Genomic DNA, 27,466 nt, shown 5'->3' with positions numbered 1-27,466 from the left:
TCAGATGAAAACTGCATGATCAGATAGAAAATAAAGGCCCAACAGACAGAAATTTCCCAAGGAACAACACGAAAGAGCAAGCTGTCTCCCTTCTGGGGCCTTGTACCACTTGTCTGGCAATTTGGCTGTACGTCCCACCCTGTTCTGCAGGGTTGGTAGGTTCGGTCCTGTGTCCAGGCATGATCTAAAGAGATATACAAGGCCACGCCTCTTCTCCATTTTGCAGCCACCTAATGATCCCCATGGCATCCAGAGAGAAGATCTCATCCTGAGTCTTCGAGCTGTGCTGGCTTCTACACCACGCTTTGCTGAGGTGGGTCTGGCCAGAGTTAGGGCATGTAGCCTCAGGCCTCAGAAGGGTCTGAAGAAAGAACAGTTAAAGGCTTGGAGGAAAAGAAAGATCCAGTATACATTCTAAGGTATGGCATCTTGCAAGTGTCTTCAGACCTTCGAAGTAGAAAACTTTACCATCTCTTCATTTAAGATAGTAATCCAGTCCCTATATGGTGCACTCTTTTGAGATTCTTTAGCTTTGCCAGCTAGCCCACTTTTCAGGTCACTAGGAGTCCGGCCATGGCTTGGGAGGGAGATTGGCTTACAGTCACAACTCCTGACTCAGTGCAGCTTGGTGACGTAGCACCTACCCCGGGGGCTGATGACAGCGAGGACATGGTGGGCTGGGTGCGGCTGCAGCGCCAGCCACATCCCGTGCTCAGTTCTTCCTTCTCTCCCACAGTTCCTGCTGCCCTTGCTGATTGAGAAAGTGGACTCTGAGATTCTGAGTGCCAAGCTGGATTCTCTGCAGACTCTGGTGAGTGATTCTTCTCTTTTGAGGACCCAGCTGTCTTTAGACAATTTAGCAATGCTACAGGATTATGGACTGATTCTTAGAGAGCTGGGGAGCTGTTCCCTGGGCCTCAGGAGAGGGATACCCAGGGTCTCAGCCTGTAGGTTTACCTACAGCCCGCAGCTGCGTTTTGCCCTGTTCTGTAGTAACAGAGTGGCAGCTGAGGAAAGGCTGACCAGGGCTCCCTCTTCATGCTTGTTTTCATCAGTTGGGGCGAGATCCTGCTTTTCAGTGATCTGGGTAGGATGGTTATGAAACCCTGCTGGTTTTACTGCTGAGAGCCGCCTCTTTCAGGTGCCATTATGCTGAGGGGGCTGCACGTCCCAGGAAGCCTGAGAGTATAGACCGCCATTAACCTCTGCTTTCCCTGGCAGAATGCTTGCTGTGCCGTGTACGGACAGAAAGAACTAAAGGACTTCCTTCCCAGCCTCTGGGCTTCTATCCGCAGAGAGGTGAGTGTCACTTAGATAAACTGACTACTCTTAACTCCTAGTTGTCAGGTCAGGCATGAGGGGAGATAACACACCCTGTCCTTTTCCCTCTGTTGCTGTGCCTGGTTATTCAGCAGGAGAGCCAAGGGGCATACTTTAGTTGAATGAAATGGGTAGGGCCAGCTGCTTCCTGATGACGTGATCAGTCTCCCATAGTGCCCACTTCCTGTCCTTCCTTGGTAAAGGGCATAGGTCACTCTGAGTAGAGGGGGAGAGGAAGAGACTTGGGGAAAGGGATCCCAACAACCACCACTCAAGGTCGGTATTCAGTTTCTCAAAAAGTACGTGGGGACGTCCCTGGCGATCCAGTGATTAGGACTCCATGCTCTCAGTGCAGGGGGCATGGGTTCAGTCCCTCGTCGGGAAACATCACCCACATGCTGTGCAGCATAATCAGAATTGAAAAGGAAAAAAAAAGAACTATGTGTATCAATATCCTAGTGGGACTAAGGACCTAGTGAGAATACATCAATTGAGATGAAATTCATGTGAGGGGTTAATTTCCATTGTTGTGCCCTAAAGGTTCTCACCACCCTCTCCCCAAAAGGAAATAGGCAGCAGGTGGGTAGGGTCTCACCTGGTGCAGGCTCACCTCAGTAGCCATGGGATCCCTCCCTGACAGGTGTTCCAGACGGCAAGTGAACGGGTAGAGGCCGAGGGCCTGGCGGCCCTCAACTCCCTGACTGCGTGTTTGTCTCGCTCTGTGCTGAGGGCCGATGCTGAGGACCTCCTTGACTCCTTCCTTAGCAACATTCTACAGGGTAATGGGGCATGGCAGCTAGAAAGGGGAGTGCACACAACAGAGGGAAATTCCTTAAGGCCAGTGACCTTTCACGAGTGCCCCCAAGTTCAGTGATTTGCATACTGGAGCCCTGCTTTGAATTGAAAGAAATTTAAGTGATAACTGGTAGTCCTGGGGCTGAGCCTCCAGCTTCTGTGACCTGCAGGGGAACCGGGCAGCATTCAGCCTACTCCCCAGGTCTGTGATAGGCTACCTTTCTAGACTGCAGGCACCATCTGTGTGAACCGGACATGAAACTGGTGTGGCCTAGCGCCAAACTGCTGCAGGCGGCTGCAGGTGCATCTGCCCGGGCCTGCGACCACATCACCAGCGACGTGCTGCCTCTGCTGCTGGAACAGTTCCACAAGCACAGCCAGGTAAGGAGGCAGAATCTCTTTAGGAAGTGATGGGACCCTGGGCTAGGATGGCGCTCTCATAGAGAAAGCTATGTTGCACTTGGGCCTAGATATAGTAGATCTTGGGTTTTGCTCCCATTAGCTGCTGCTGGTTCCCTTGTTCACTCTTTTCTTCACACTCGTAGGTACAACGATAATTCTCCCCACTTCCATAGTAGCAAGACTGAAATCCATTAAAAGGTAGTCTTTGACCCCCATAACCCCTTAAAACGTTACAGAGCAATCAGCGGAGGACAATTCTTGAAATGATCCTGGGTTTCCTGAAGCTGCAGCAGAAATGGAGCCATGAAGACAAGGGTGAGGCTGCCTTCTAGATGTGCTGTCCTGGGGGTGCTGAGCGCTGCAGCCCTGTAAACGAGGGCAGGCCGGGAGTACTACAGAGAAGGAGCCTAGAACAGCCGACCTGTTGTTCTCAAGTTGTAGCACAAGAGAACACTTAAGAAATGAGCCCTGTTCATTTTTTTTCCTAGTGTACTTCCTGGATATCCAATGGATTAAATTCTTTAAATCTGTCCCAGCAGTTCCCTGGTCCAGTGGTTAGGATTCCATGCTTCCTCTGCAGGGGGCATTGGTTTGATGCCTGGTTGGGGAACTAAGATCCCATGTTCCATGTTGCACAGCCAAAAAAAAAAAAAACACTGCCCCAAGTTATCTTTGTATCAGTGCTGAATGAGGTTTCCCTCTAACCTGGACTCTGTTTCTCCCTAGATGAAAGACCTCTGAGTGGCTTCAAGGACCAGCTGTGCTCACTGATGTTCATGGCCCTGGCAGACCCCAACACCCAGCTTCAGCTTGTTGGCATTCGCACACTCACAGTGTTGGGTGCTCAGCCAGGTACACTTAAAGGAAAGAGAAAAGATTGGAGCTTTTGGTCCCTTTCCTGTGGTTTTCTGTCTTAAATAAAGAGCAGTCTTTATTCCCTGGTTCTCACAATTCTGTATGATTTGGGATTTCTAATAGGACTTTGGGAAGGATGGTGGTGGCTGCTGGGGAAGAAAGATGAGGTTTATGTCTCCTTCTAATACAGATCTCCTGTCTTCTGGGGATTTGGAGCTAGCAGTGGGTCACCTGTACAGACTGAGCTTCCTGGAGGAGGATTCCCAGAGTTGGTGAGAATATAAGACAGCAAGATAGAGCCAGCTATTCCAGGCCGCTGTGCTCCTGACCCTTGGCTTTCCCAGAGGACATGGAGTCTGTGCTTGGCTCTGACTGCTAACTGGTTGGAGCGATTGTTGTGGGAATGTTCTCTTTTGGGGGGCATTAAGAAGCCCTGTCCAACTTAGTGGTATAGGTACTCGAATCCTGCTTTTTTAGAAAGGTGGTCTCAGAAGCCCACGCTCCTGAATCTGCCAAATGGGAGGCCTAGGCAAGAGAGCCATGGAGCCAGCTCAGCTAATGCTCACCTGCCCTGTGCCCCAGCAGGGTGGCAGCACTGGAGGCATCAGGAAGCCTGGCCACTCTCTACCCTGTGGCCTTCAGCAGCCACCTAGTGCCCAAGCTTGCTGAGGATCTGTGTTCAGGTACATGTCTCTGACCTTCTGTGGCTTGCTCCTTCCCAGGGAAGTTGGTGGGGTGGGGGTGGGGGGGCTTCCTGCATGCTTGCCATCACACAGTGAAACCTGATCTCCTGGGTTGCTTTTCAGAGGAGTCAGATTTGGCTAGAGGGGATGGGCCCACCAGGTGCTCCCGACATCCACGCTGTCTGCAAGCCTTATCAGCTGTATCCACACATCCCAGCATCGTCAAGGAGACGCTGCCTCTTCTGCTGCAGCATCTGTGCCAGATGAACAGAGGTGACTACGGGAAACAGTCACTGAGGAGCTGGGCTGGAGGGGGAGCTGCAGTCAGCTTTAGAGTTGATGTGTCTAAAACAGTGGTTCCAGTGATGGCTCTAGCAAGAGTCACATGGAAACTTGAAAAAATGCTGCCAGCCTGGGCCTCATGCAGTCCAACTGATTCAGTCTCTAAGGTGGGATGGGATTTGGGCAACGATTATTAAGAATGCCTCCATAATTTCAGTGTGGAATCCATTGAAAAGCACCACTGGAAGGCTATGCTACTCAGAATAGAGTCCATCAACCAGGAGCATGGGCATGATCTGGGAGCTCATTAGAAAAGCAGAATCTCATGCAAGCAGCACTCTGTAGCAGATAAAATTGTCTGACACAATTTGAGCTTGCTATAGAAAGAACGTCTAACCTAGTCCAGTATTCTCTTCTCTGTGCGCAAGGCATTGTGTAGACTTAAACAGCGTTCCAGCTGAAAAAAGAAATGCACAATCTCAGGCCCCACTGGTCAGAATCTGCGTTTTAGCAGGATCTCCCGGTGAGTTGTACACACCCTGGAGTGTGAGGAGCACTGCTCCTCACAAGCGACAGCAGCTGTGGCTGTTAGGAACCTGTGCATGCCCGCCATGGGCCCTCGCTAATTCCCCAAGCTCCCCACTCTGTACTGCCCCGTCCTCTGCGGGTGATCCAGTCAGCAGAGGATGCTCCATCCCCTGATATACAATAGAAAGAACGCTGGATTCAGAGCACGGCCCGGGTGTGTGACCCTGGGAAAACCACTGCTAGTTTATTGAGCTTTCACATCCTCCTCTATAAAAAGGGGGAAATGATACTGCTGAGGGGGTTGTTATGAAAACTAAAGGAGGATGTGTGTTTGACCCTTAAAGCAAGTTTGTACAGCACACACAGATTTCTTTTCACTGGGTAAAAACTATAGTACAGCATGATCGCAGTTGGTTGAGTCCACAGATGCAGAACTGCAGATATGGAAGAACCGCTTCAAGGAGGATTATAACTGACACATGTATCTCTGACTGTACAAGAGGGTAGCTCCCCTCACCCCCACGCTGTGTATCAGTGCTTCTGTTGCAGAGCTGGCAGGGCAGTTCTCCGCTCCCGGATAAAATGACTTGGCTGTTTATATTAATAAGATACTTATCTTTGATTATTCTTCCTATATCCCATATCTGACAGGCCTGGGAGTGCTTTTAAGAAAACCTTACAGAAAACTTTCTCACCACACAGGGAGTGTGAGTCCAGGAACCAGTGAAGTTATTGCTGTCTGTCAGAGCCTCCAGCAGGTGGCAGAAAAATGCCAGCAAGACCCCGAGAGCTGCTGGTACTTCCATCAGACAGCTGTCCCCTGCCTGCTTGCCTTGGCTGTGCAGGCTTCCACACCAGGTAACTTTCCCCTTCTCACCCCTCCCTCCTTTCACCCCAGCCTGTGCACTAGTGGTGAACAGCACTGCCACCTGCAGGGTTTCACTGGTATTGCATCTTGCACCAGCAGAGGTGTCTTTCGAATTCTGTGTTCACATAATGAGATTTCACTTTAATCAAAAGGTGCCAAGCTGACCTCTGGAAAGAACCAAAATCTACTAGTGTTAGCAACACTCAAAAGGATGCACACTTTCCCCCCCTCCCCTTCAATTGCTGTGTAATTAGATTAGTTAGAATTAGGCTCTGGAGTTTAGCAGACCTGGTTGGGTCTCATGGTCAACTCTACCACTTGCTCACTTACGTGCTTAGTCACTCAGTCGTGTCCGACTCTTTGCGACCCCATGGACTGTAGCCTGTCAGGCTCCTCTGTCCATGGGAATTCTCTAGGCAAGAATACTGGAGTGGGTTGCCATGCCCTTCCCCAGGGGAATCTTCCGAACCCAGGGATAGAACCCAGCTCTTCCACATTGCAGGTGGAGTCTTTACCGTCTGAGCCACCAGGGAAGCCACCAGCTGCTAACTTAGGTGAAGATATCTAGCCTTTCTAAGTTCTGTGCAAAGGAGATGGAGAGTAATACCTATGTATCACAGGGTAGTTGCTAAATAAGATTAAATAAGTTAATTCGTAATGTTTAGCAACAGTAACATATGTGTGTATGGTAGCTGCTGTGTAAAAGGAGCCACAAAGATAAATCCACATTACCTTTAAGTTTTTGAAAAGACTAACAGTTCTGATGTTAAGAATATTCCTATTAGCTAGCCTTGTTTCCCACTGTTGTCTAGTCAGAGGCAATCCTCGGGAACCCCCTGTGGCCCGCATCAGACATTCCTGCTTCTGGTGCCTTGCTGGTTCCCAGGGCTACAGCACTGCTAGAGGACAGGTTACAAACTGCTCCTGCTGTAACGAGAGCCAAGGCCAGAGTCACGAGGGGGACAGGACCTAACCGTGTGAGCCACAGTCATGGCCTGTGCTTGTGTGTGTTCTGTTTTGGCAGAGAAGGAGCACTCAGTTCTGAAAAGAGTCCTGTTGGAAGATGAGGTTTTGGCCACTATGGCGTCAGTCATTGCCACTGCCACCACCCACTTGAGCCCTGAGTGAGTCTAATTATGCATATGACTTGATCCCGGGGAGGCTAGCATTCTTGGGAAGAAGTAGCAGATGATTTCCTTCTGAGCTGTCCTCTCACCCAGATGTAAATGTGAAGCCGGTTATTTGTTTTGTAAGTCTTACTGGCAAAGAAAGAAGGGCTCTTCTAGCACCGTGGACTGTGGATGAGGCTCTGGGGAGCCATGGACCGATGGCTCTTAGCTACAGATAGCTGTGCATAGGAGTCAGTCACCTGTGAAGCATTTTTGACATATACTGAGTCCTCTTGCTAGATTATAAGCTCCAAGGGAACAGGGATTTGATCTGGCTGGGTCACTGCTGTAGCACCAAGGCCTAGGACAGGAATGGTTCCTGGCATATAGTATGTGCTGAGTTAGTGTTTGTTGAAGGTGTGAGTGAGCATGCTCTGGTCCCTGGACTCAGTGTGTCCTGGGAACCCCAGGGCTGCTGTAGAACCCTGGCTCCTTGGTGACACTAGGTGTACCCCCTAGCTTAGCCGCCCAGAGTGTCGCCCACATCGTGCCCCTCTTCTTGGACGGCAACATCTCCTTCCTGCCTGAAAACAGCTTCTCTGGCAGATTCCAGCCATTCCAGGTGAGGGTCCGATGGATCAGACCCAGATGGGGAACAGTCTTGGGACATCTGCCCTTCATATCTTTCTGGCAAATCTGGGATGGGTGTCATCAGGGTCACAAGTCTCTTGCTGGTGGGACAGGCTTGATAGGACTCTTCTTCCTTACAGGATGGCTCCTCAGGGCAGAGACGACTGGTCGCACTGCTTATGGCCTTTGTCTGCTCCCTGCCTCGAAACGTAAGTGACCACAACCTTTGGGGAATACCCCAGTTTAATCCTGACCAGGGGAGCTGGAGCCCAGGTGACTTCTGGGCTGAAATTTGTCTCAGCTAAGCTGATTTTCTGTTTTTCCCACTGGAGAATTCACTTCTCCTTCACCCTGGCCCCTGCTGCCACTCTCTCCTGGTTGTCGCTTGGAGTTCAAGTGTTCTGTGGGTCCATGACACGACCAGGTTTTCCACAGGTGGAAATCCCACAGCTGAACCGACTCATGCGGGAGCTTTTAGAGCTGAGCTGCTGCCAAAGCTGCCCCTTCTCCACTACTGCAGCCGCCAAGTGCTTCGCAGGACTCCTAAACAAGCACCCTGCAGGTACTGGAGGGAGAATCAACTTCTGATGCAGTCTTGAAGTTTAGTCATCACTCATTCTCTTTTTAAAAGGAGTTTGCTAATATAATCAGGCTTTCCATGGGACAGCCCTTGGGACAGGAGTCAAGACCAGAGCTGAGCAAAGCTTTATAGAAGATGAGGGTTTCAACCAGAGTGCTCTGTCTGGTTCCATCCCTCCTGTTCCCTGCAGGGGGCTATCAGGGCTAATTCTTTATTAGAAGTGGACAGCTCTTTTCGAAAAAAAGACTTTTTATTAGAAGTAGACTTTTCTATGCCAGCACCCCAACATTATGAGAATCCCAGGCTCATGATGGGTGTCCTAGAGCTTAGTGGGCCAAGTCCACAGCTAAAATGACATGGTTCTTTTCTAACGGCTTCTGCATTTAAAGGATTTACAGCCTTTGTTGTCAAAACAGACACACATGGGTCAGCATTTCCTACCTCCTTTTTAGGGCAAGAGCTGGATGAATTTCTGCAGCTGGCTGTGGACAAAGTGGAGGCTGGGCTGAGCTCTGGGCCCTGTCGTAGTCAGGCCTTCACACTGCTTCTCTGGGTAAGGAGTCGGAATGCAGTTTGTTAGAGCAGTTAATCTGGTTAAATAAAATCTCTCCATTGAACCCTGCATACTTCTCAGGGTTTGGGCATCTTGCCCTGACTTTCCTTTCCCTGGTGACAGGTCACAAAGGCCTTAGTGCTTAGATACCATCCTCTCAGTTCCTGCCTTACAGAGCGGGTAAGTCTTTGCTGAACAAGCAGAACCTAGAATCTAAACAGCAACTTCGCTCTTGATCCCCTTCCTCCCCAAATTGACTGCTGTCCTCTTCTTAGTATTTAAGATCCTTCCCCACTGATGTACCTCAAAAGCTCTCTTTCCTCCAGCTCATGGGCCTCCTGAGTGATCCAGAACTAGGCCCGGCAGCAGCTGATGGCTTCTCCCTGCTCATGTCCGACTGCACTGACGTGCTAACTCGTGCTGGCCATGCTGAAGTGCGGATCATGTTCCGCCAGCGGTTCTTCACGGATAACGTGCCTGCTTTGGTCCAGGGCTTCCATGCTGCTCCGCAAGGTGAGGAGAGGTTAGAGGAAGGCCCTCAAATACATAGACCTCTCCTTTGTTCAGGCCACAGTCAGAATTTAGGACCTGAGTGCTTCTTTAGAGCATAGTAGGCCTCTATCGGAGGGCAGAACATCTAGATTCTTGACCCACTCTTTTCCTTTGATGGGTATACCTTGCCTATTCTGAGCCTGAGGGGCTTTTTGTTTTTTTTTTTTAAAAAAGAGAAAAATCTCTGTAGGCTGATGTCCCAGCTTCACCAGAGATTGGAATTGAAATCCCAAGCTCTAAGCCCAGTTTTCCCCTAAGCTTTTCCATTTTTTGCAGATGTGAAGCCAAACTACCTGAAGGGTCTGTCTCATGTACTTAACAGGCTACCAAAGCCTGTGCTCTTGCCAGAGCTGCCCACGGTAAGCCTTGCCGTCACAGCCTCTAAACAGGGACGAAGCCATTGTCCTCCCCATGCTGGGTCTGGAAAGGGGAGGAGAAGCAGGCTCATCAAAGATGTGGTCACCCCGCCCTTTCCTGTGGCCCCTTAGCTGCTCTCCCTGCTGCTGGAGGCCCTGTCCTGCCCTGACTCTGTGGTGCAGCTCTCAACCCTCAGCTGCCTTCAGCCTCTTCTACTGGAAGCGCCCCAGGTCATGAGTCTCCACATCGACACCCTCGTCACCAAGTTCCTGACCCTCAGTGCCAGCCCTTCCATGGTGTGTTGAGCCTTGACGACTCTTCGGCCTGTACGTCTCCCCTTCGTGGGCTTCCCCTCACCTCCTTATGGTTGTGTTCTAGGCGGTCCGGATCGCTGCACTGCAGTGTATGCATGCTCTCACTCGCCTGCCCACCCCCGTGGTGAGTACCACAGGTGTCCCTCTCTGGCCCGGAAACTTCCTAGAAGAGCCAAGGGCACCTTTCTGCCTTAAGCAGGCAGGACTGGCCACCCGGCTGTGCTACTGAGGTATGCACTATATAGTACAGATAGGCAAGGATTTCCTGAGTCCCTGAAAATAGAATGGCCAGCCTGCCACACAGTAGGCTGTACTGACTGTCTGGAGTCAGTACAAGAATAGGAAGAATATTAGACGTAGAGTCAGAGCAACTTTTTTGGTTACCTTGGTTGAACAAAGCTAAGATGAAGTCCTCTAACTCCACAGCTGCTGCCATACAAACCACAGGTGATCCGGGCCTTAGCCAAACCCCTGGATGACAAGAAGAGGCTGGTGCGCAAGGAAGCAGTGTCAGCCAGGGGAGAATGGTGAGTTTCTAGGTCACGGGGAGAGACAGGACTGAAGTGAGCCTCACCGCCAGTGCTGTCAACATTCTTTTTGCCTCCAGGTTTCTGCTGGGGAGCCCTGGCAGCTGAACCCCCATCCCTGGCCTACACTGACTGACAGCCTAACCTGAAGTTACTAACCATCGAGCCGCCTTGCCCAGGCAGGGAGACCGCTGGCCCGTGACTGCCTTTCCCACAGACACAACACAAATGCCAGGCCTCTGCCGCATGGCTATACAAGAAATACAGGAATCCTGATTTCTAATGGATTTGGGGAGTAACTGTGTGTGAGACTACTTGTGTTTGAAGAATGATCCTTGGTCTTGGGGCTCTTCCATTTATATGTCAGAAAAAAAGGAGCTATGCTGCTGAGGGTGAATGCAGATGTGTGTGGCCCTGAGAACCAGGGAGGGTGGGATGTGTGTGTGTACCTGCTGGAGAATAAAGATTTTTTTTGGTAACGGGGCTGTCAATTATTCCCCTCTTCCACTTATGCCTCAGAAGCATCACTGCTTGACCTAGAAGAGAAACGATAGGAATTGTTGAGGACATCCAGCCCCTCCAAGTGAGGCACGGGTGGCAGGACCAGAACATCTGCTCACTAGGCCATGACCCCGATTCCCCCTTCCCTATCCCACAGGAATGGCAAAGAGTGAAAAGCTACAGTCCTTACAAAATCAAATACCTTTATTTTTGCTCCCTTCAGCAGCACATGAGAAGTGGCAGTGACCTCAGCAGCAGGCCTGGTATCTTTGCCCTGTTGAGAAGCCAGAATCTCATCTCTACCATTCAGCTGTTGATGGCAAGTGGAAGAGGTGGTGGCCAACCCCAGTGCTGTAACCTGGAGGAGGTCGGGGTCAACCTGGCAAGGTTGCTAGCTGCCTGATCTCCAGTCTGGGGCTGGAACTTCTGTTTGCCTGAGTAAAGAGACATCAGTCCTAGGATTTCTCCACATCGTGCCTTGCTTCTGCAGCAGCCAGGAGATCAGTCCTTGAGTTGTCCCTGCATGGTACCTTGGGGGCAGGCCCACTGGCTCTTTTGGCTCAAGGATCCCAAGAAGCTATCCTTGGAGGCCCTTGAGGCAACGCAGGAAGCAGGGTGGTGCTCAAGTTGTGGCTGACACACTCCAGCTTACACGCTCACACTGCCATCACAGAGGCTGAGTGAACAGTCACCCAGGGCGGGGGATCCCAGCTTATTCCGTTCCCATGGGGCAAGTGACTGGAAGGTAACAACACCCGAGTAAGCCAGTGCCTGTAAGAGAAGACAAATACTCCTGAGATCCAGGTGTTCCCAGTCTTCCTCCCTGATCCTCAGGGCGCAGCAAAGATAGCTCAAGGCAGTGTGAAGCTACCTTGGCATTCATCACAAAAGTAACATAAGTTCCAATTTAGTCCAAGAAATACACCCTCTGGTGCCTTGAAGGCCTTTAGAGGTTTTGAGCTATAATGGGCACTGCGAGCACAGTGACAGGCAGCAATGATGAGGATAGAAAAGGGAGGAGGGCAGGTACTTAATGGTCACCTACTTATTACTGCCTCAGTAGTTGCAATCTAAAAAATGATTTGTTTGTCGCTTGGGCTGAGGGAGCTAGCTTCATTTATTGTCTTAGGACCTCTGTCACAAATAACTTCAGTCCCACAAGTCGTCTGCTTGAAATCCAACACTGCCATACAAATGGGAGGTCACCGGTGGCCAACAGACCCTAGCTAGAGGTCCCTTCCTGAGAAGAGCTTTCAGGATTCTACTGTAGTCATCTGCTGCTGTACCAGTATAGTAGCCATTAGCCACATGTGCCTAATGAAATTGGTGAAAAATTAAAATTCAGTCCACTAATACAGGAGCCACGTTTCGAGTACTCAGAAGCCATATGTGACTAGTGGCTCATGTCTTGGGCAACACAGGTGTAGGATGTTCTTCCCGACACAGAAAGTGCAATGGGCGGCGCTGAGCTCCATGTTCACTTTACCTTCCTGTGTCCACACCCAGGAATACCTTCCAGTTGTCCAAGCAGCCATAGTTGTAATGATTCCTAAAAACCTAGAGCAAAGAAAAACGTTTCTAGGAACCCTTTTCCTTACACCAATTTTGAGCCTAAATTGGCTAGGCAAGTTCTGGGCTTCAGGCCTGCCCTGGTTGGCCCTGACCATGGGGGAAAAACCAGCTCGCCACAGCAGCAGGTTTGGTTTCCCACTCACCCAGCACCCCAGCCCCAGCCCTACTCACTCTGCCCTTGGCCTGCAGCCGCTGACGCTCCTTCCTGTTGATGTGCCTTTCGATGCTCGTCTCACCGCGACTGATGAGCACGGCGTGCCATGCAGTCAGGGCACCCAGGGCCAGGGCCACAGAACTGAGAAGAGAAGGGCAAAGATTGGGGGGCAGCACGGAGAGGGTTAGAGGCCATGAGTAGGTCTGAAATTGCACTGAGCAGCAGTGACTGGTGAGGGACTTCTGCCTTCTCTCCCAGCTGAGGGGTCCTAAATGAACTTTTACTTCACTGCATCTACTGATAAAAACAGCATCCATGAAAAAGCAGCTATATGGGCTAAGAATAAATCATGAGGCAAGAAGAATGGGGAAATAAGTCTATTACTAATGAAAACGTTATATATTTCCTAAAATACCCGTGCTTGGGAGACAAGAAAGGGGAGTAAGCACCAAGGATCAAAATAAAATGGCACATCGGATTCCAGCTCTACCGTCTCTACTTGCGTATCATGGAACAGATCACCTCACCCCCTCACATCTACAATTTTCCTCCTCTACAAAATGCATCTGCTCTTAAAAGGAGGAGTTGAACTTCCCTTGGCACATACCAAACCCTCAGTGCCAAGTCCTTTGTGTTCCCTCCCCGAGAATGCTGGAGAAAATTAAGCTCTACTCTTGGCCAACCTAAGTGAGACTAAGAACAGCAACAGTTCATACAGGGAGGGGTTCCTGCCTGTGTGGGCTCTGTAAAAGGCTTTCTGAAGCTGCCCCTCCCCCCTTAAACTGTCAAAAATGAGTTAAGATACCTGCACAGGAACCAGAGGTAGACAAGACTCTTGTGAGTCACTCTTTCTCGGAAGGAGAAGGTGGGTGGTGGGGTCTGATGGTAAGTCTAGAAAAAGAAAACAGCACAGTCTGGCTCATTGACTCTGCTGGTCTCCACCAGAACCCAGCACCTCCAGGCAGGGAAGTGATCCAGGCCCAGGGGGAGAAGTGAGGGGGTTAAGCCACAGAGGAGTCAGGGCAGCAGCCAGATGGGTGGACCAAGCCGGTGGCATCGTTGTGTGGACATACACTGGGCAGAGCGGGTCTGGACAGGATGGTAAAGCACAGGAGGGACCAACCCTGGGCCTTTAGCTGTGACAACACAAACGGGGCTCCAGGGGAAGCCACTCCACTTCCCAGTTGGAACTGTGTGGCTGTAATCCCCTAGAGAGGGGACCAGATCACACCCAGAATAGAATGGAGGGAGAGAACGGGGAGCCCCACTAGGGACCAAAAGGGCAGCAGAGGCACAAGCTCAAGCCGACAGTCTGCTCAGAGCAAGGAGTCCTAAGAGGCCCGGGGATCCTGATGCAGATGCAGACAGACCAGGAGCAAAGGATCGCCAGACTGGCCCGGCCCGGCCTCTGTCCCCTGGAACCCCATCACACAGACCGACATGGACTCCTCACTGCTCAGGCCATCACCAAGGCAGAGCCCTTGCTCAGCCCAAAGAAGGTGAAATGGGGTAGAGAGCCAAAAACTTACATACCAGGGACTCCCAGCTGGTCCCCAGGCCACTTGGCCTACTTGTGGCAGGCAGCCCCCAGAACACCCCTGATCCAGTCTCGACTGGCCTCAGCCCAGTCTCTACAACTCGACTAACAGGTGGGCCCCAGTTGCCTCAGCAACTCTATACCCCTGGCCTGAGCAGGAGGAGGCAGTGGGGTGGGGAGAGCCCACCTGGTTGGCAACCGCCTGTAGTTTGTTCTTGTCGAGCTGTTTCATTTTCTAAGGGGATGGAAAACAGTGCTGGTTACACTCTCAAGCCTCTAGGAGAGGGGGGGTGCTACCAGCCCCTTCTTAGGGACAAATTCCACACCCCGGAGTGCTCTCTACTGAGCTGCCCTTTTTCCTAACTATGGGCTCACCTCGATGGCAGCATAAGCCTCCCGGAAAAGGTCCCAGCTTCCATAGCTGCAGTAGACACAGCCCAGAGTCATGAAAAAGCAGAAAGAGAAGAAGTACCGATGGTTATAGTGGCCCACACAGTTGTTTAGCCAGGCTGGTGGGGAAAGGATTAAGGTCAAGACCAAACACACAACTTCAGGGGATGTCCTGGTTTCTCTGGTTTATCTGTGGTTCCTCACAATATCATCCAAGCCCAAGGATTCCATCACCAAAGGCAGGAAGATATGGGACTTCCCTGAAGTTGAGGCGGAAGGGTTAAAGCTTTTCAAAGCCCTCACGAGTCCCACCAGGAGATCATGAAAGCTGAAATCCTTCAGTAAAATGAATCTGCCAATATTCAGACAAACAGGTTTACCAGACATCTGTGTGGGACAGCAGAAAGGGACTGATGGTTCTATCTGGACCCCCACTGGACAAACCCACTGAACAAGACCTCTCTTTCCATCCGATAGATGTTCGCACAAAAGTCTACGAAAGAGAGAGCTGTTAGGGAGAGAGGCCTTGCTCCCAGAAGATCCGTCCCAGACAGCACATAAGCCTCCTGTTATTCCCAGGAGATGGCTGGTCCCCACAACTTGCTCTTCTACTAACTTCTGAGCCCAGCGCTCTCTGCAGGGTGAAGCTAGAAGCCTTGGGTCTGTGGCCCTTAAACCTGTGCAGTGCTCTGGAGCTAAAGGAGGTTTCAGGCAGAGGAGATAGCAAAAGGATACGGCAGTGATGATCCATCTTCAGCACACACCTGTGAAGGAGGGACACAGGCTCTGTTACGGTGGCCAAGGTTCTTGAGATGTCAGTGCCAATCCTTTCCTACAAGGACCAGCATCCTGCTGAGGCGGAAAGGGCACAGACTTTGAGGACAGCCAGGCCTTGCTTCAAACCCTGCTTCACTGGCTACACGACACTGGACAAGGTAACGGGTCTCTTGCCTACCCTGACCCCTCTCTCTGAACCTCACTTTCTCTAAGCGGTGATAACGCATAACTCGCAGGACCATCCTGGGGCCCATGTCCTCAGGACACATGGCCTGGCACATGACAGGGTACCCCGTGAATGTCCAGGCAAATGCCAGGTCTAGGTTTTGCCCTGGGGCTACAGCAAAAGGGCCAGGGCTGGGGTTCCCGGAGACCTACCTATTGCAGATGCTGCAGTGGTGCGTTCGGGCTGGCTTGGGGTTAATGCACTTCTTACAGATGGAGACTGTTGTCATATCATTCCTGCCCTGTGCAGAGGGAGAAAAGCAACGTGACGACTGCGGCAGCACCGGTTTCGCACCTCAAAAACACCCAGGCACTCTCCCTCCCCATTCCTGGGATTGGCTCCTGAGGCCTGCTGTTCTCTTCCACCCCCATGCCCCTGGAGGGGGGTACCCACCTGGGGTGGGTATCCAGGTGGGGTGGTGATAGCCTGGTAGTAATGGAAGACGATGAGAATCAGATTCCAGTGACTATAGAAGAAATGCCAGCAGAGCCGGGGCACGGAGTAGGTTTGGAGGATGAGGGGCAGGACACACAGGTAGGCGATGGCCACGATGGAGCTGGTCAGCACAATCACCAGCACCACGAACACCTGCCAACACCGGGGAGGTCAGGAAGATGCCGTGAGAGAGCTCGGCAATGCCCAGAGCAGACTCAGGAGCTTCCCGAGGGTAGGAGGCCAGTGTGGGTCCTGACCCAGGGTAGGTTCGCCAGACACATGCGCTCCCCAAACAACCCTTTTCTTGCCCCCGGGCATCACTCACCACCCCACACCAGCGGATCACGTTGTCCACCAGCCAGTAGATGGGCTCAAAGGCAGCGTCCACGGCGGTGTCACTGCCCCCGAAGGAGTTGTAGAGCAGGGAGCGCAGGCAGACCTTGCCGTAGCGCCAGCGCTGCACCAGGCCGCGGAGCAGAGGTGGGCGGCGGCGCCTGTAGCCCAGGAGCAGAAGCAGGCGCAGGCAGAGGCGGGCAGGGCCCAGCAGCAGGCTCCACTGGCCCCGCATGGCTCCTAGGAAAGCACAACACCGTGAGGGGCCAGCCTGGATCCTGTCCCTCTCTGCCCCACCAGTGGGCGGCTTGGAGGCAGAGACCTAAGGCTGAGACCTGCTGGGCCAGTCACCAGCTGGGAAACAGGGAGGCAGCTCCAAGCTCAAGCAGGGTCTCTGGAACTGTCTACATGGACAGACCATTGGAAGAGCCCAACCAATGTGCACAAAGCTATCCACGTGGCCCTGTGGGCCTGGCCACTGTACCAGAGGTGTCCGGGGTCTCCTGCCTGCCCTGAGCTGTGCTTAGCTGCTCAGCTGTGTCTGACTCTTTGCGACCCCATGGATGGTAACCCGCCAAGCTCCTATGTCCATGGGGATTCTCCAGGCAAGAATACTGAAGTGGTCGCCATGCTCTCCTCCAAGGGATCTTCCCAATCCAGGGATTGAACCCAGGTCTCCTGCATTGCAAGCGGATTCTTTACTGTCTGAGCCACAAGGGAAGCCCCTACCTCCTAACAACTATCTTCACCAGGAACAGTAGTGAGGGCATGAGTTCACACCATGCGAATCCTGCACCTAGATCTTCCCTGGTGCTATCCAGGCAAAAGACACTTATCTGTTCTACTGCCATTACCAGCCTGGGGGCATGAGAATCCCTGTCTCCTGTGGGGACAGCTCACCTCCCCCTTGCATGACATAAGATGCTCTGTCTCCAGTTCTAGTCCCAGTCCCACTCCAAGCATGAGCAAAACAACTCAGGTCCTGAGCAGACCACCACCAAGCAGGAGACATGGTGGTATGGAGGACGGCGGGAGACCGCAGGACCCGCCCTCTGCGTAATGAGTTTCCCTTGCTCTGTTCTAGCTGGACACTTGAGAGCTTTCTCTGCAGCTGCTGCCCTGGCCCCAGGTGTCCCAACCAGCCTGTCCAGCTCTTTAGTGCTGTGCATGGCTCCTCTGAAAGTGCCTTAACCTCCTCCATGTGATTTTTACCTCAGCTAACAGCCACGGGAGGTCAGCTACCCAGGCAATGCCCAGAACAGACCATACGGATTATTTTGATGATATTCTCATCAATTCTGCAGACAAAAGGTCTTATCAGAGAGGAAATTATCTGATTTTCCCCTATGGCTACTTTGTCCTCTGCAATTCCAATGACTTATTTAACAGGCAGCTCAAAGCCCAGCAGAAACTGGAGGAAGCTGCTCCACTGTAGGGATGGTGTCATTTCAGTAACTGGAGCAAGGTACTCTCCTTACTACCCTGATATCCCCACAAGAGGCCTTGCAAAGAAAACTTAATTACCTCCTTCCATAAGCCCTCTGAAGACTTAAGGCAAAAACAAAGCCAGCAGATAAAACCAGCAAGGAGAAGACAGACAATTCAGTAGGGCCCTACTTCTGTAGCAGGATAAAGTAAGTTGGCCATTTCCATCATCTCCGAGCAGCTAAGAGAACAAAGGGACAGTGCAGAAAAGAGGAAAAGGAAAAGCTCAAACTTCCTACCTCCTTCGACTTGGACTCCTATTGTGTGGAATAATGATTTGGCTTGAAGCATGAATTTTCAAATAGTGTACAGCTACAATCTAATATAACAGTGGAATGAAACATTTTACCCCAAAACAAATACAAGTGACTTAGGTTATCCACACCATCGTTCACTCCCTTACTACAGCTAATGGAGAGTTTCTATTTACCAAAATATTTTTAACAGCTGCTGCTGCTGCTGCTGCTGCTGCTGCTAAGTCGCTCAGTCGTGTCCGACTCTGTGCGACCCCATAGACGGCAGTCCACCAGGCTCCCCTGTCCTAACAGCTGCTGCTGCTAAGTCGCTTCAGTCGTGTTCGACTCTGTGCGACCCCATAGACAGCAGTCCACCAGGCTCCCCTGTCCTAACAGCAACAGCGTGCAAATAAGATGTGTGCCTCATCTGTAATAAACAAAAATTATATGCCATCTCTCCTGTTTAAAAGAAAAAAAACCTTCATTTTCTGATTCTCAACTTTTTAGATTGTCTCAGCTACTTCTGGAATTACTGAACTCTACAGGAAATGCCTCAAAGACCAGACTTACCAACTCTTACCTGCCCCATAACTTGACTACTTAGGATTCAGTTCTGCCCTGAAGTAGATCTGTGACCTTGGGCAAAGCACCAAATTCTGTTGGGACTCAGTTTTCTTGTGTTCCCATTAATAAGAGAGTAGGATTAAATACTAAGGCACCTTTCTGCTCTACCCACTTTATGACTACATATACAGTTGGTAAGATACAAATGAAATGTTTATAAAGTGCTTAGCACAATACCTGGATCATGGATGTACTCAATAAATACTTGTTGAATGAACGAACTGGAGGGATGCCAAAGTGGAAAGGCTGGTCAGATGTCCATCTGTCCTACAAATAACAGCAAGGACACTCCTGCCAATGTGATAACACAAAATAAGTGTAAACTGCTACATTCTTCATGATCAATAAAGAGAGAAATGAAAACCACTGGTGGAATCATTGCACTTCAGAGTTAGAAATCATTCTAGAAAACTATCCAACCAGTAATCAACACAAACATGTAAGCTGAAAGCTTGTAGGTACAGAGCTTAAGACCAGATTATGTAAAAGAAGTCTGAGACCAAGGCCCCCTTCCCTTATTTTACTTAATGAGGTTTAGGGGGGTATGGGAATGCCAGGGAAGAAATATGTAGTCCATGGGACCACAAGTGAACATATGTTTTCATCTCAGGAAACTGAGATAAAGCAGAACTCAAAAAACTGTGTGTTGGGGGTGAAGGGTGGTGATGGAAGTGAACAGGGCAGGAAATAAGAGTTTCCCTATCACTCCAAACAGAGAAGGCAATGGCAACCCACTCCAGTACTCTTGCCTGGAAAATCCCATGCGCGGAGGAGCCTGGTAGGCTGCAGTACATGGGGTAGCTAAGAGTCAGACAGATTGAGCGACTTTACTTTCACTTTTCACTTTCCTGCATGGGAGAAGGAAGTGGCAACCCACTCCAGTGTTCTTGCCTGGAGAATCCCAGGGACGCGGGAGCCTGCTAGGCTGCTGTCTATGGGGTCGCACAGAGTCAGACACGACTGAACCAACTTAGCAGCAGCAGCAGCATCACCCCCAACACAAGCCTTGAACACTCTGATCCCTCAGTCCTACCAACATAGTGACACGTGCCACCAGTTCAGAGGGGAGTGTAGGTCACAGCACTCTCCTCTCCCCAAGGCTCTCAGTCACCAACTCTTTCCCAAGGGGAACCTGGACATGGGGGCTATTAGGGGTGGGAGGACACACACAGATTCCAAAGACACCAAAGGGCAGAGGAAACAAAGTCGACATAACTCATTTGAACAAAGATGCTGTTTTCAGGGTGTTTACTGTCTGAAGCAGCAAGTGTCAATCATCAGTAAAAGCAACACTAATTCATGCAGACTTTCCTTCCAGACTAGCACGCTTCCGCAAGATTGGAGACTGCAGTTACAGAAACTGAGGAAACGTTTTATTTCTCAACAAGGCTGGCATGGTCAAAGAATGATAGACTGAAAGTAAAAACTAACTTGAGTACCCGTTCGGTCTCTATCTTGAACTATCTTAGAGATACTATACAATTCTAATCCTATCCCTGGGGATGAATTTCCAAATCTGTGAAATGGGCGAGTTGGCTGGGCTGACCTTCCAGCTCCACGCCTCAGGGCTGCCCGGAGGGTGTGTTCCGTCCGGTTCGAGGGCACGGCCGTGCAGAGCAGGAACTCGGGCTCACAAGGCCCGGGAACAGGGCCCGACCCTATAAAAAGCGACAGGACTGGGCAGAAAAGGCCGCAGCTTCGCTCTTACCTGCCGCCGGCCGATTCCTCAATCAGCCAAGTCGAACCCCGCAGCCTCCGCCGCCGCTCACTACCACCCCCTCCAGCTCGGCGTCCACCGGCCCTGCTCAATCCAACCAACCATGGCCCACCGCCCACAGGTCCAGCCTGCAGACCCGGACCCACTGCCCGCCCATCCTTGTCCACAGGCGCAAGCGCAAGAGTTCCGAAGCCCCGCCCCCGAACTCGTCCCGATGCAACCTGGGAAATGGAGTTTACGTCTTCTGGAAGCGCTTCCGAAGATTACAGATAGAGCACACCAATTAGCGCGTTTCTTACTGCGTAACTGCACCTGGATATTGGCCAATGAGAGGTCGGCCTCATTTTCCTCGGGATTTGGAGCAGTGGCAGTCATGGCGCCACCCGTGAGGTACTGCATCCCCGGTAAGTCAGCGGTATCTAGAGCAAATCGTGGGCAGGGACCGGGCAAGAAGGCCAGACGACCAACAGCTTCAGCGGACCCGTGGCTGATGCAGCGTTTTTTCCGCAGGCGAACGTCTGTGTAACTTGGAGGAGGGCAGCCCGGGCAGCGGCACCTACACCCGGCACGGCTACATCTTTTCGTCGCTTGCTGGCTGCTTGACAAAGACCAGCGAGAACGGCGCGGTAAATGGGGCAGCTTCCCTTCTCCTCTGTCTCTTTGTCTTACGCTGCCTTTGATTTCACTGTCTTTAGGCAGGGTCCTACGAGCACGTCTTTAGTGCCTGGTTCAGGAGAAGGAGTTAGTCTCTAAGTTTCTGACAGCTGGGATCCCCGCTGCTGGACACTTAGCCATCACAAATTAGTTGTGTTGTCTGGCTTGGCTGTGTTGCTGACCCTCCCGGAAGCAAGCTGGGGAAAGAACGGAGGCGAGCTCAGCCGTGCTGTGAGCTGAATCCTGGCCGAATGTCGCCTGCTTCTCCGGCTTCATCTCGCTCTGCTACCCGCGCCTCACTCTTTGCAGAAGTCCTACTGTCTTTTTCAATATCGCCAGTGGACCACGGAGTCTTTGTACACACGCCGTCTGTCTGGAACACGCTCCTCTCTTCCTTAGCCCGATTAAATCCTACCTACTCAGCGAAAGAGAATCCACCAGCATTGCAGGAGACGCGGGCTCGATCCCTGGGTCGTAAAGACCCAGGAGAAGGGAATGGCAACACATTTCAGTATTCTTGCCTGGAAAATCCCATGGACAGAGGAACCTGGCGGGTTACAGTTCATGGGGTCGCAAGAGTCGGACACGACTGAGCGACTAAACCACCACCACCCTTTAGATAACCTCACTAGTATCACTTTCTCAGAGAAGCCCTACAGACACCACTAGTCAAAAAAGGGAGTTTTGTTTTTTGTTTGTTTTAACACTCACAAAGAACTGTTGGGGTCAGTTTGCCTGTTTGTTTTGCCAGGCAGCATGCAGGATCTTGGAAGGAACCCATCCTCCCTGCAGTGAAAGGTCAGAGTCTTAACCATGGGACCACAGGGAGGTCCCAAGAGCTGTTAGTCCCTTTCTAAGCACTTAGTTCAGCATGCAATTTAACACTCAGTTATAAGTTCCCCATTAGACCCTTCCACTACTATGCACGTAGTGCAAGGTAAATGCTCAGTAGATGTTTACTGAATGTATGAATAATATTATTCTCCCTGGTTCCAGAGGCTGATCCATGATTAGCTTGGGATCAGATAAGCAGTTCTTGGAGGAGCAGCTTAAAGACTGGAAGTGGTGGGGGGCATGGGTTTAGTCGCTAACTCGTGTCCGACACTTGTGACCTCATGGACTGTAGCCCACCAGGCTCCTCTGTCCATGGGATTTTCCAGACAAGAATACTGGAGTGGATTGCCATTTCCTTCTCCAGGGGATCGTCCCAACGCAGGAATTGAACCCAGGTCTCCTGCATTACAGGCAGATTCTTTACTGACTGAGCTATGAGGGAAGCCCAAATCTCTATACAGTCCGTGGAATTCTCCAGGCCAGAATACTGGAGCGGGTAGCCATTCCCTTCTCCAGGGGATCTTTCCAACCCAGGGATCGAACCCAGGTCTCTGATATTGCAGGCAGATTATTCTTTATCAGCTGAGCCACCAGGAAAGCCCTAGAGACTGGGAGCATAGTAGAAAGAGGATTCAGTATTGACTAAACCTTAATTCTGCCTTAGGTAAGAAACTTACACTCCCTTTATAGGTTCTTACCTATAAAATGAGAGACTTTTGTATTTGATCAATTTTGGGAATTTCCCTAGGATTTGAAAGTTTGTTCATTTTATAGCTGTGGGATGTGATAATGAGCCAAATATATGTGGTCTCTGCTGTCAAGGGGTACAGATACAAACTGTAAGCAAATAAATGCTCAAATGAATGTATACTTACATATGATGGCTGCTCTGAAAGAATATTACAGAGTACCATGAGAACATGTAATAGGTAAATCCAGCGTAGTCAGAAGTGATATTTAGTCTGAATCTAAAGGATAAATAAGAGTTGAGTGAGTGAGCAGAAAGAGCAGGTTGGAAAGAGATCCTGAGATGGGAAAAAATTTAGTGAACTGGTGAAACTGAAAAAAGACCAGGAGAGCTGAAGCATATTGAACAAGGGAAAGGTTAAGAAAAGATCAGGCTCAAAAATTACTTTCCTACACCAATAGCCAGTACCATCCTCAAAGAGGAAACTCTACAAGTGTTAAATAGAAGTAAACACGTATGGCCACTGTTATATAACATTTATCTGAAAATTCTAGCCTGTCCAATAAAATGACAAACCAAAACAAAGATATAACTTTGGAGGAAAGAGTCAAATTATCCATGATTACAGGCAATGTAGTTGTATGTGGAAAAACTCTTAAGAAAATCACAAAAAACTCAGAACTCATCTGAAGTGGTAAGATTATATCTTCTTGCACCTTTCTTTCTGTGGCCCCTTGGCCCTCCTGTATCCTAAAATTTCTAAGGCTTTCTGCTCTGGGCTACAAATGAATCTGTCGTCCACCTGCCCATGTGACGTCTACTGTGGCCCAAGGTATCCCATTTTACTGTCAAGCCACAAATACCTTTATCCAAGGCTTAGCCAGGATATTCATGTTTTATTTTTCTCTCTGTAGCTTCCTGTCATATCTGTGATGAGAGAAACAGAGTCCCAATTACTGCCAGATGTAGGAGCTATTGTAACCTGCAAGGTAAGTTGGTCCTAACCTCCCTGCTTAGGATACCGTCCAGTGTTGAAATCATGATCATTATAGAACTGCACTGTCCAATATGGTAACCAATAGTCACATAAGGTCATTTAAATTTCAATAAAATTAAACAAATTTAACATTTATTTCCTCAGTTCTGCTAGCTCCATTTCAAGTAGTCAGTAGCCACAGGTGAATGGTGGTTGCCATGTTGGTCAACAGAATTTTTCTATCATCACAGAAAGTTTTACTGGACTGTGCTGGGTCTAGAGATTTCTAGGATAATGATCAGTGTGGTCAAGTTCAAGCTTATGTAGTCCTTTCACAGAGCTGGTTTCCTCAGTATGTAATTTTTTATTTCTGTCTGGGAAACTGGAGTACCAGAAGGTCATAAGGAGGTGTATTTTTGAACATCTAAAGCGAAACTTTTTCTGCAGAGAAATGAAAGATTTTTATAAAGTCTTTGAGGGCAAGTGCAAATTAGTGCTGTACCAATTGGTAACTATAAGACATCCGTATTTCCTGCCCATCCCCACCCTCTGCCAGTTAACTTGTAGCTCTTAGTTTTCCTCTATAAATAATTTCTCCAACAGAAAATCTATGTGGGAAATTCCTTGGCAGTCCAGTGGTTAGGACTCTGCACTTTCAGTGCCAAAGGTGTATGTTCAGTCCCTGGTCAGGGAACTAAGATCCTGCAAGCCACACAGCGTGGCCAAATTTAAAAAAGGGAAAAAAGAGAAAATCTATGCATTATTTTGAAAATAACTGGACAGGCACAGTGATCCAAATATTACCCAGCAGCTGAAATGGAGACTTAAGTTCCAGTCACACTACAGGCCTCTTGGTGAGATCTGCTACAGGTCTAGTTAGAGTTGCTATGCTTCCCTTGTGTATTTATGTTAGATTTGCACATTTTTAAAAATCTCTGCCATATTATTTCATTTGATTCCCTCGGTAACTCTATTTTAGGTGGCCAGAGTGGCTCTTACTCCACTTTATGAACGTCACTTATGCAGGGATAAATACGAGTTAACTTATCTGAAATTCTATGCTTAGTAGGGATGTTTGGACTAAAATCCTAGTCTTTCCTAGTTGATTCCTGCCTCCTTCAGCTGACAACTGCTAATACTCTATAATGTTGCCCTTTCCTCTGTTCCACAGGTCTCCAGCATCAATTCACGCTTTGCCAAAGTACACATCCTATATGTGGGGTCCACGCCACTTAAGAACTCTTTTCGAGGAACCATCCGGTAAGGAGTATTTTTGTCTTCATATTCGCCTCAGCGCCTGGAATGAGATTAGGATAGGATGGGAGACTGGAATTTTTAAGAACAATTAACAGTCTACTCCTGCCCTGTCTCACCTCTTTGTGCTTTGATTCTCCCCAGGTAGTATCTAAAGAAAATATTATAGTATGTGAGTTAAAACAGAAGGAAGACATTAATGAGATAGGACTTTAAATAGAACAAAAAAGAATTGAATAAGCTGGAGGTGCATTGTGGGTATGATTCATACCAAAGTAGAAGGCATTTTAGGAAGTACCTTTTTTTCTTGTGTTTAATTTCGATTAACCCAAGCATTATAAGACAATAAAAAGGGTAGTGGGTAAAGTGGTATTTTTTCCCCACTATGGATTCTTTGAGAAGGGACAGACAGTTCTTGTGAGCTAGATAATTTAACATCTGAGGCTCTTTCCACCCTCAGGATTCTGTGTGGTTCTGTGATGCTGCCATTCAAGCTCTCCTAAGGCAGCAGAGTTCCTTATCCTCTGCCAAATCGGATCCACTTTCCTCTAGTGGGAGGTATTGATACTCCTGTTCTGTCTGATCCAAGAATGGGAACTGTGATTTTCTCCTCGGGGTTAGGACGGGAAATATTTCTCCACCTGCTCCTCTGGGTGGCAGCAGGGTCCCGATCAGGACTTGCTCTCTTTGCTCTTATAGCTCTTTGTCTGCTAGGAGTCTGCCGGATAATTCTTTCTCACAGATTATTAATCTTTCTGTTACTTCTTTTCTTTATAGCAAAGAAGACGTCCGAGCTACTGAAAAAGACAAGGTTGTTGGTTGGTTCTTTTTTTTCTTCATGGCTTTAGGAATCTCAGTCCTTTGAGATTATTCCAGTGAATTTCAAAAGTCAGTGGGAATGTGGAGTCCAAGGAATTTTAAGGTGTTCTCTACTGGAAGGTGTGGAATTCACCTCACTATTCCTTTCCTCTTTGTGTGATTTTTCTTCTGTTGACCAGAGAGGAGCTAGTTGACGCTTTGTCTTTGAAGCCAGGTATTTATTCATGGCTGTTCTCTCAGACTTATTCTGGACCCTTTCAGGGCAACCATAGTACCTTTTGTCTAAGTCAGATTCCTGATCAGGTTACTGAGTTCAGATCTTTCATTTTTGTGATGATGCCGCAGAATCAATAGAAGTTGTTGATCTACTTGAGTAATGGTAGATCTGCCATTGGGGTTCTACCCTCTGGGGTCAGAAGTAAACTAGCTCTACCCAGTGGGGTTAATAGTTTCATTATAGACCTGATCGGAGTTTTTACTTAACACTTCTTTCTTTACAGGTTGAAATTTATAAGAGTTTCCGCCCAGGGGACATCGTCTTGGCCAAAGTGGTATCCTTTATTCCCTGAAGACTTGTGGTCCTTTGTCAAAGGAAGAAATGGAAGTAGAGAAACCACTCAGGTAGCTATGAGAGGGAAGACTTGTAAGTCTTTGTTTTCCTTTACCAACGTGATGTGACTAGATCTCCCTAGGTGATGCGCAATCCAACTACCTGCTAACCACTGCCGAAAATGAGCTGGGAGTGGTGGTGGCCCACAGCGAATCAGGTGAGTTTGTCCATGCTACCATGTGCTTACCTTTTCCTGAGAGCTAAGGTTGGGATTAGTCCACTGTTTTCCCTCGTTTTTTAATTATCTTAGAAGCAATGTGAGTGTAGATACTGACTACTGGGATTAGAATGATTCTCCTGATATAATCTAAGGAAAAGAGCCACTCACTCCTTAAATCAGTGGAATAAACAAGGTTTTTTTCTGTATGAGGTGAGAGGTTCACTAGGCAGCTTGGTGACATCAGTTCACACCCAGCTGAAAAGAGAAATGTCTTGAGCAAGTATCTGGGGTCCCAGCTCCAACACCACCTTTCCCCTTGCAGGTGTCCAGATGGTCCCCATCAGCTGGTGTGAGATGCAGTGCCCGAAGACCCACACCAAAGAATTCCGGAAGGTGGCCCGAGTGCAGCCTGAGTTCCTGCAGACCTAAGAAGCCACTTTCCCCACGCAGAGGGGAAGCTGTTTTCCAAGAGTACATGTGTGAGTGACATCAGGAGGCTGTTGTCTTTATTTAGACACCAGGGGTTGGTCAGCAGCCACCTTTAGAAAAATCTTTCCTGTAGGTGGAACATTTTTCTTGTGAACCTTTCAGTGGGTTTTCTTCTCAGGAGTAATTTCTTTTGGAGGCACCAGCAAACAACCTGTATGATGGTAGATTATAGCCTGTTCTTTGAGTGTTGCAAATGTGTGCTTTTGCTATGACAAAGAAAACATTTTTATGAAAAGAATTTTAGTTTCTGTTGTCTCAAGTAGGGTGAAGAATCTAAACTGACATGACATCTAGAGCAGAGTCTTTGTAGACAATGCCTAATCACCTATCTTTTTTTGTGTTTTTTTACGTGCTACGTACTTTTGAGTACTTGCTATGTGTCAGGCATGGGTTGAGCACAAAATTACCAACTTTTGTTCTAAGATTCAGTACAAGCTAAGGAAACTAACATCCCATCAGGCTACTTTAGACTTGAAGTACTAAAAGTCTTCCTAGGATTACTGTGCATATCAGATAAACAGCTAACTTGGAAAGCAAGATGCTTAAATTTTAGAATAAGGGCAACATTCATACTGGGTCCCAGTACTCAGTAGTGTACCTTCTGGCCCGTTTCTGTTTTCAGCGTGCTTCCTCTTCTGTA

General features: G+C 49.3%; 3 protein-coding genes and 1 non-coding gene across 14 annotated transcripts in view; 3 read left to right on the top strand and 1 right to left on the bottom strand.

Moving 5' to 3' along the window:
- MMS19 (MMS19 homolog, cytosolic iron-sulfur assembly component) overlaps window positions 1-10,782 on the top strand; it is a 33,426-nt gene extending 22,644 nt beyond the window's left edge. For 2 of the 6 annotated variants that reach the window (XM_068961706.1, XM_068961703.1), the window contains 23 exons: window positions 227-313; window positions 737-811; window positions 1,222-1,299; window positions 1,961-2,099; window positions 2,342-2,496; window positions 2,754-2,832; window positions 3,244-3,369; window positions 3,563-3,644; window positions 3,955-4,055; window positions 4,179-4,328; window positions 5,568-5,723; window positions 6,758-6,857; window positions 7,362-7,464; window positions 7,613-7,681; window positions 7,908-8,034; window positions 8,505-8,605; window positions 8,729-8,785; window positions 8,932-9,118; window positions 9,434-9,516; window positions 9,646-9,810; window positions 9,893-9,952; window positions 10,255-10,355; window positions 10,436-10,782. In XM_068961706.1, the coding sequence (XP_068817807.1) occupies window positions 227-313; window positions 737-811; window positions 1,222-1,299; window positions 1,961-2,099; window positions 2,342-2,496; window positions 2,754-2,832; window positions 3,244-3,369; window positions 3,563-3,644; window positions 3,955-4,055; window positions 4,179-4,328; window positions 5,568-5,723; window positions 6,758-6,857; window positions 7,362-7,464; window positions 7,613-7,681; window positions 7,908-8,034; window positions 8,505-8,605; window positions 8,729-8,785; window positions 8,932-9,118; window positions 9,434-9,516; window positions 9,646-9,810; window positions 9,893-9,952; window positions 10,255-10,355; window positions 10,436-10,463 (2,409 nt within the window). In that variant the 3' untranslated portion in view covers window positions 10,464-10,782. Of the gene's footprint in view, window positions 1-226; window positions 314-736; window positions 812-1,221; window positions 1,300-1,960; window positions 2,100-2,341; window positions 2,497-2,753; window positions 2,833-3,243; window positions 3,370-3,562; window positions 3,645-3,954; window positions 4,056-4,178; window positions 4,329-5,567; window positions 5,724-6,757; window positions 6,858-7,361; window positions 7,465-7,612; window positions 7,682-7,907; window positions 8,035-8,504; window positions 8,606-8,728; window positions 8,786-8,931; window positions 9,119-9,433; window positions 9,517-9,645; window positions 9,811-9,892; window positions 9,953-10,254; window positions 10,356-10,435 lie in introns of those variants that run through there. The other 4 variants (XM_068961704.1, XM_068961707.1, XM_068961708.1 and 1 more) reach the window with 4 other exon arrangements.
- On the top strand, window positions 4,667-4,787 carry LOC138070599 (small nucleolar RNA SNORA28). The gene has a single exon (XR_011144166.1). It is a non-coding gene; the product is annotated as a small nucleolar RNA SNORA28 (small nucleolar RNA).
- A 301-nt stretch (window positions 10,783-11,083) lies between the features above and the next one.
- ZDHHC16 (zinc finger DHHC-type palmitoyltransferase 16) lies at window positions 11,084-20,489 on the bottom strand. Of its 3 annotated transcripts, none has more exons than XM_068961397.1 (11): window positions 20,334-20,489; window positions 16,273-16,520; window positions 15,906-16,100; window positions 15,665-15,753; window positions 15,245-15,273; window positions 14,495-14,628; window positions 14,307-14,354; window positions 13,388-13,473; window positions 12,600-12,723; window positions 12,343-12,413; window positions 11,084-11,627 (listed from the first exon to the last, which is right to left on the bottom strand). In XM_068961397.1, exons 2-11 carry the CDS (start codon window positions 16,513-16,515, stop codon window positions 11,513-11,515), a joined length of 1,134 nt encoding a protein of 377 aa, XP_068817498.1. In that variant the 5' UTR covers window positions 16,516-16,520; window positions 20,334-20,489; the 3' UTR covers window positions 11,084-11,512. The 3 variants fall into 3 exon arrangements, with proteins under 3 accessions (XP_068817498.1, XP_068817497.1, XP_068817499.1); XM_068961396.1 differs by lacking the exon at window positions 20,334-20,489 and adding an exon at window positions 18,803-18,921; XM_068961398.1 differs by lacking the exons at window positions 14,307-14,354; window positions 20,334-20,489 and adding an exon at window positions 18,803-18,921.
- A 226-nt stretch (window positions 20,490-20,715) lies between these two features.
- EXOSC1 (exosome component 1) lies at window positions 20,716-27,008 on the top strand. Of its 4 annotated transcripts, XM_068961595.1 has the most exons (8): window positions 20,716-20,746; window positions 20,853-20,968; window positions 23,433-23,507; window positions 24,666-24,754; window positions 25,526-25,559; window positions 26,068-26,118; window positions 26,250-26,334; window positions 26,660-27,008. In XM_068961595.1, the coding sequence occupies exons 1-8, from the start codon at window positions 20,716-20,718 to the stop codon at window positions 26,764-26,766; spliced, it is 588 nt and encodes a 195-aa protein (XP_068817696.1). In that variant the 3' UTR covers window positions 26,767-27,008. The 4 variants fall into 4 exon arrangements, with proteins under 4 accessions (XP_068817696.1, XP_068817697.1, XP_068817698.1 ...); XM_068961596.1 differs by lacking the exon at window positions 23,433-23,507; XM_068961597.1 differs by lacking the exons at window positions 26,068-26,118; window positions 26,250-26,334 and having other exon boundaries at window positions 25,526-25,566.
- Window positions 27,009-27,466: the final 458 nt, after the last annotated feature.

The sequence above is a fragment of the Capricornis sumatraensis genome, chromosome 23 (assembly GCF_032405125.1).
Source record: "Capricornis sumatraensis isolate serow.1 chromosome 23, serow.2, whole genome shotgun sequence".
Taxonomy (NCBI): domain Eukaryota; kingdom Metazoa; phylum Chordata; class Mammalia; order Artiodactyla; family Bovidae; genus Capricornis; species Capricornis sumatraensis.
This window is presented reverse-complemented; position numbering and strand designations above follow the sequence as displayed.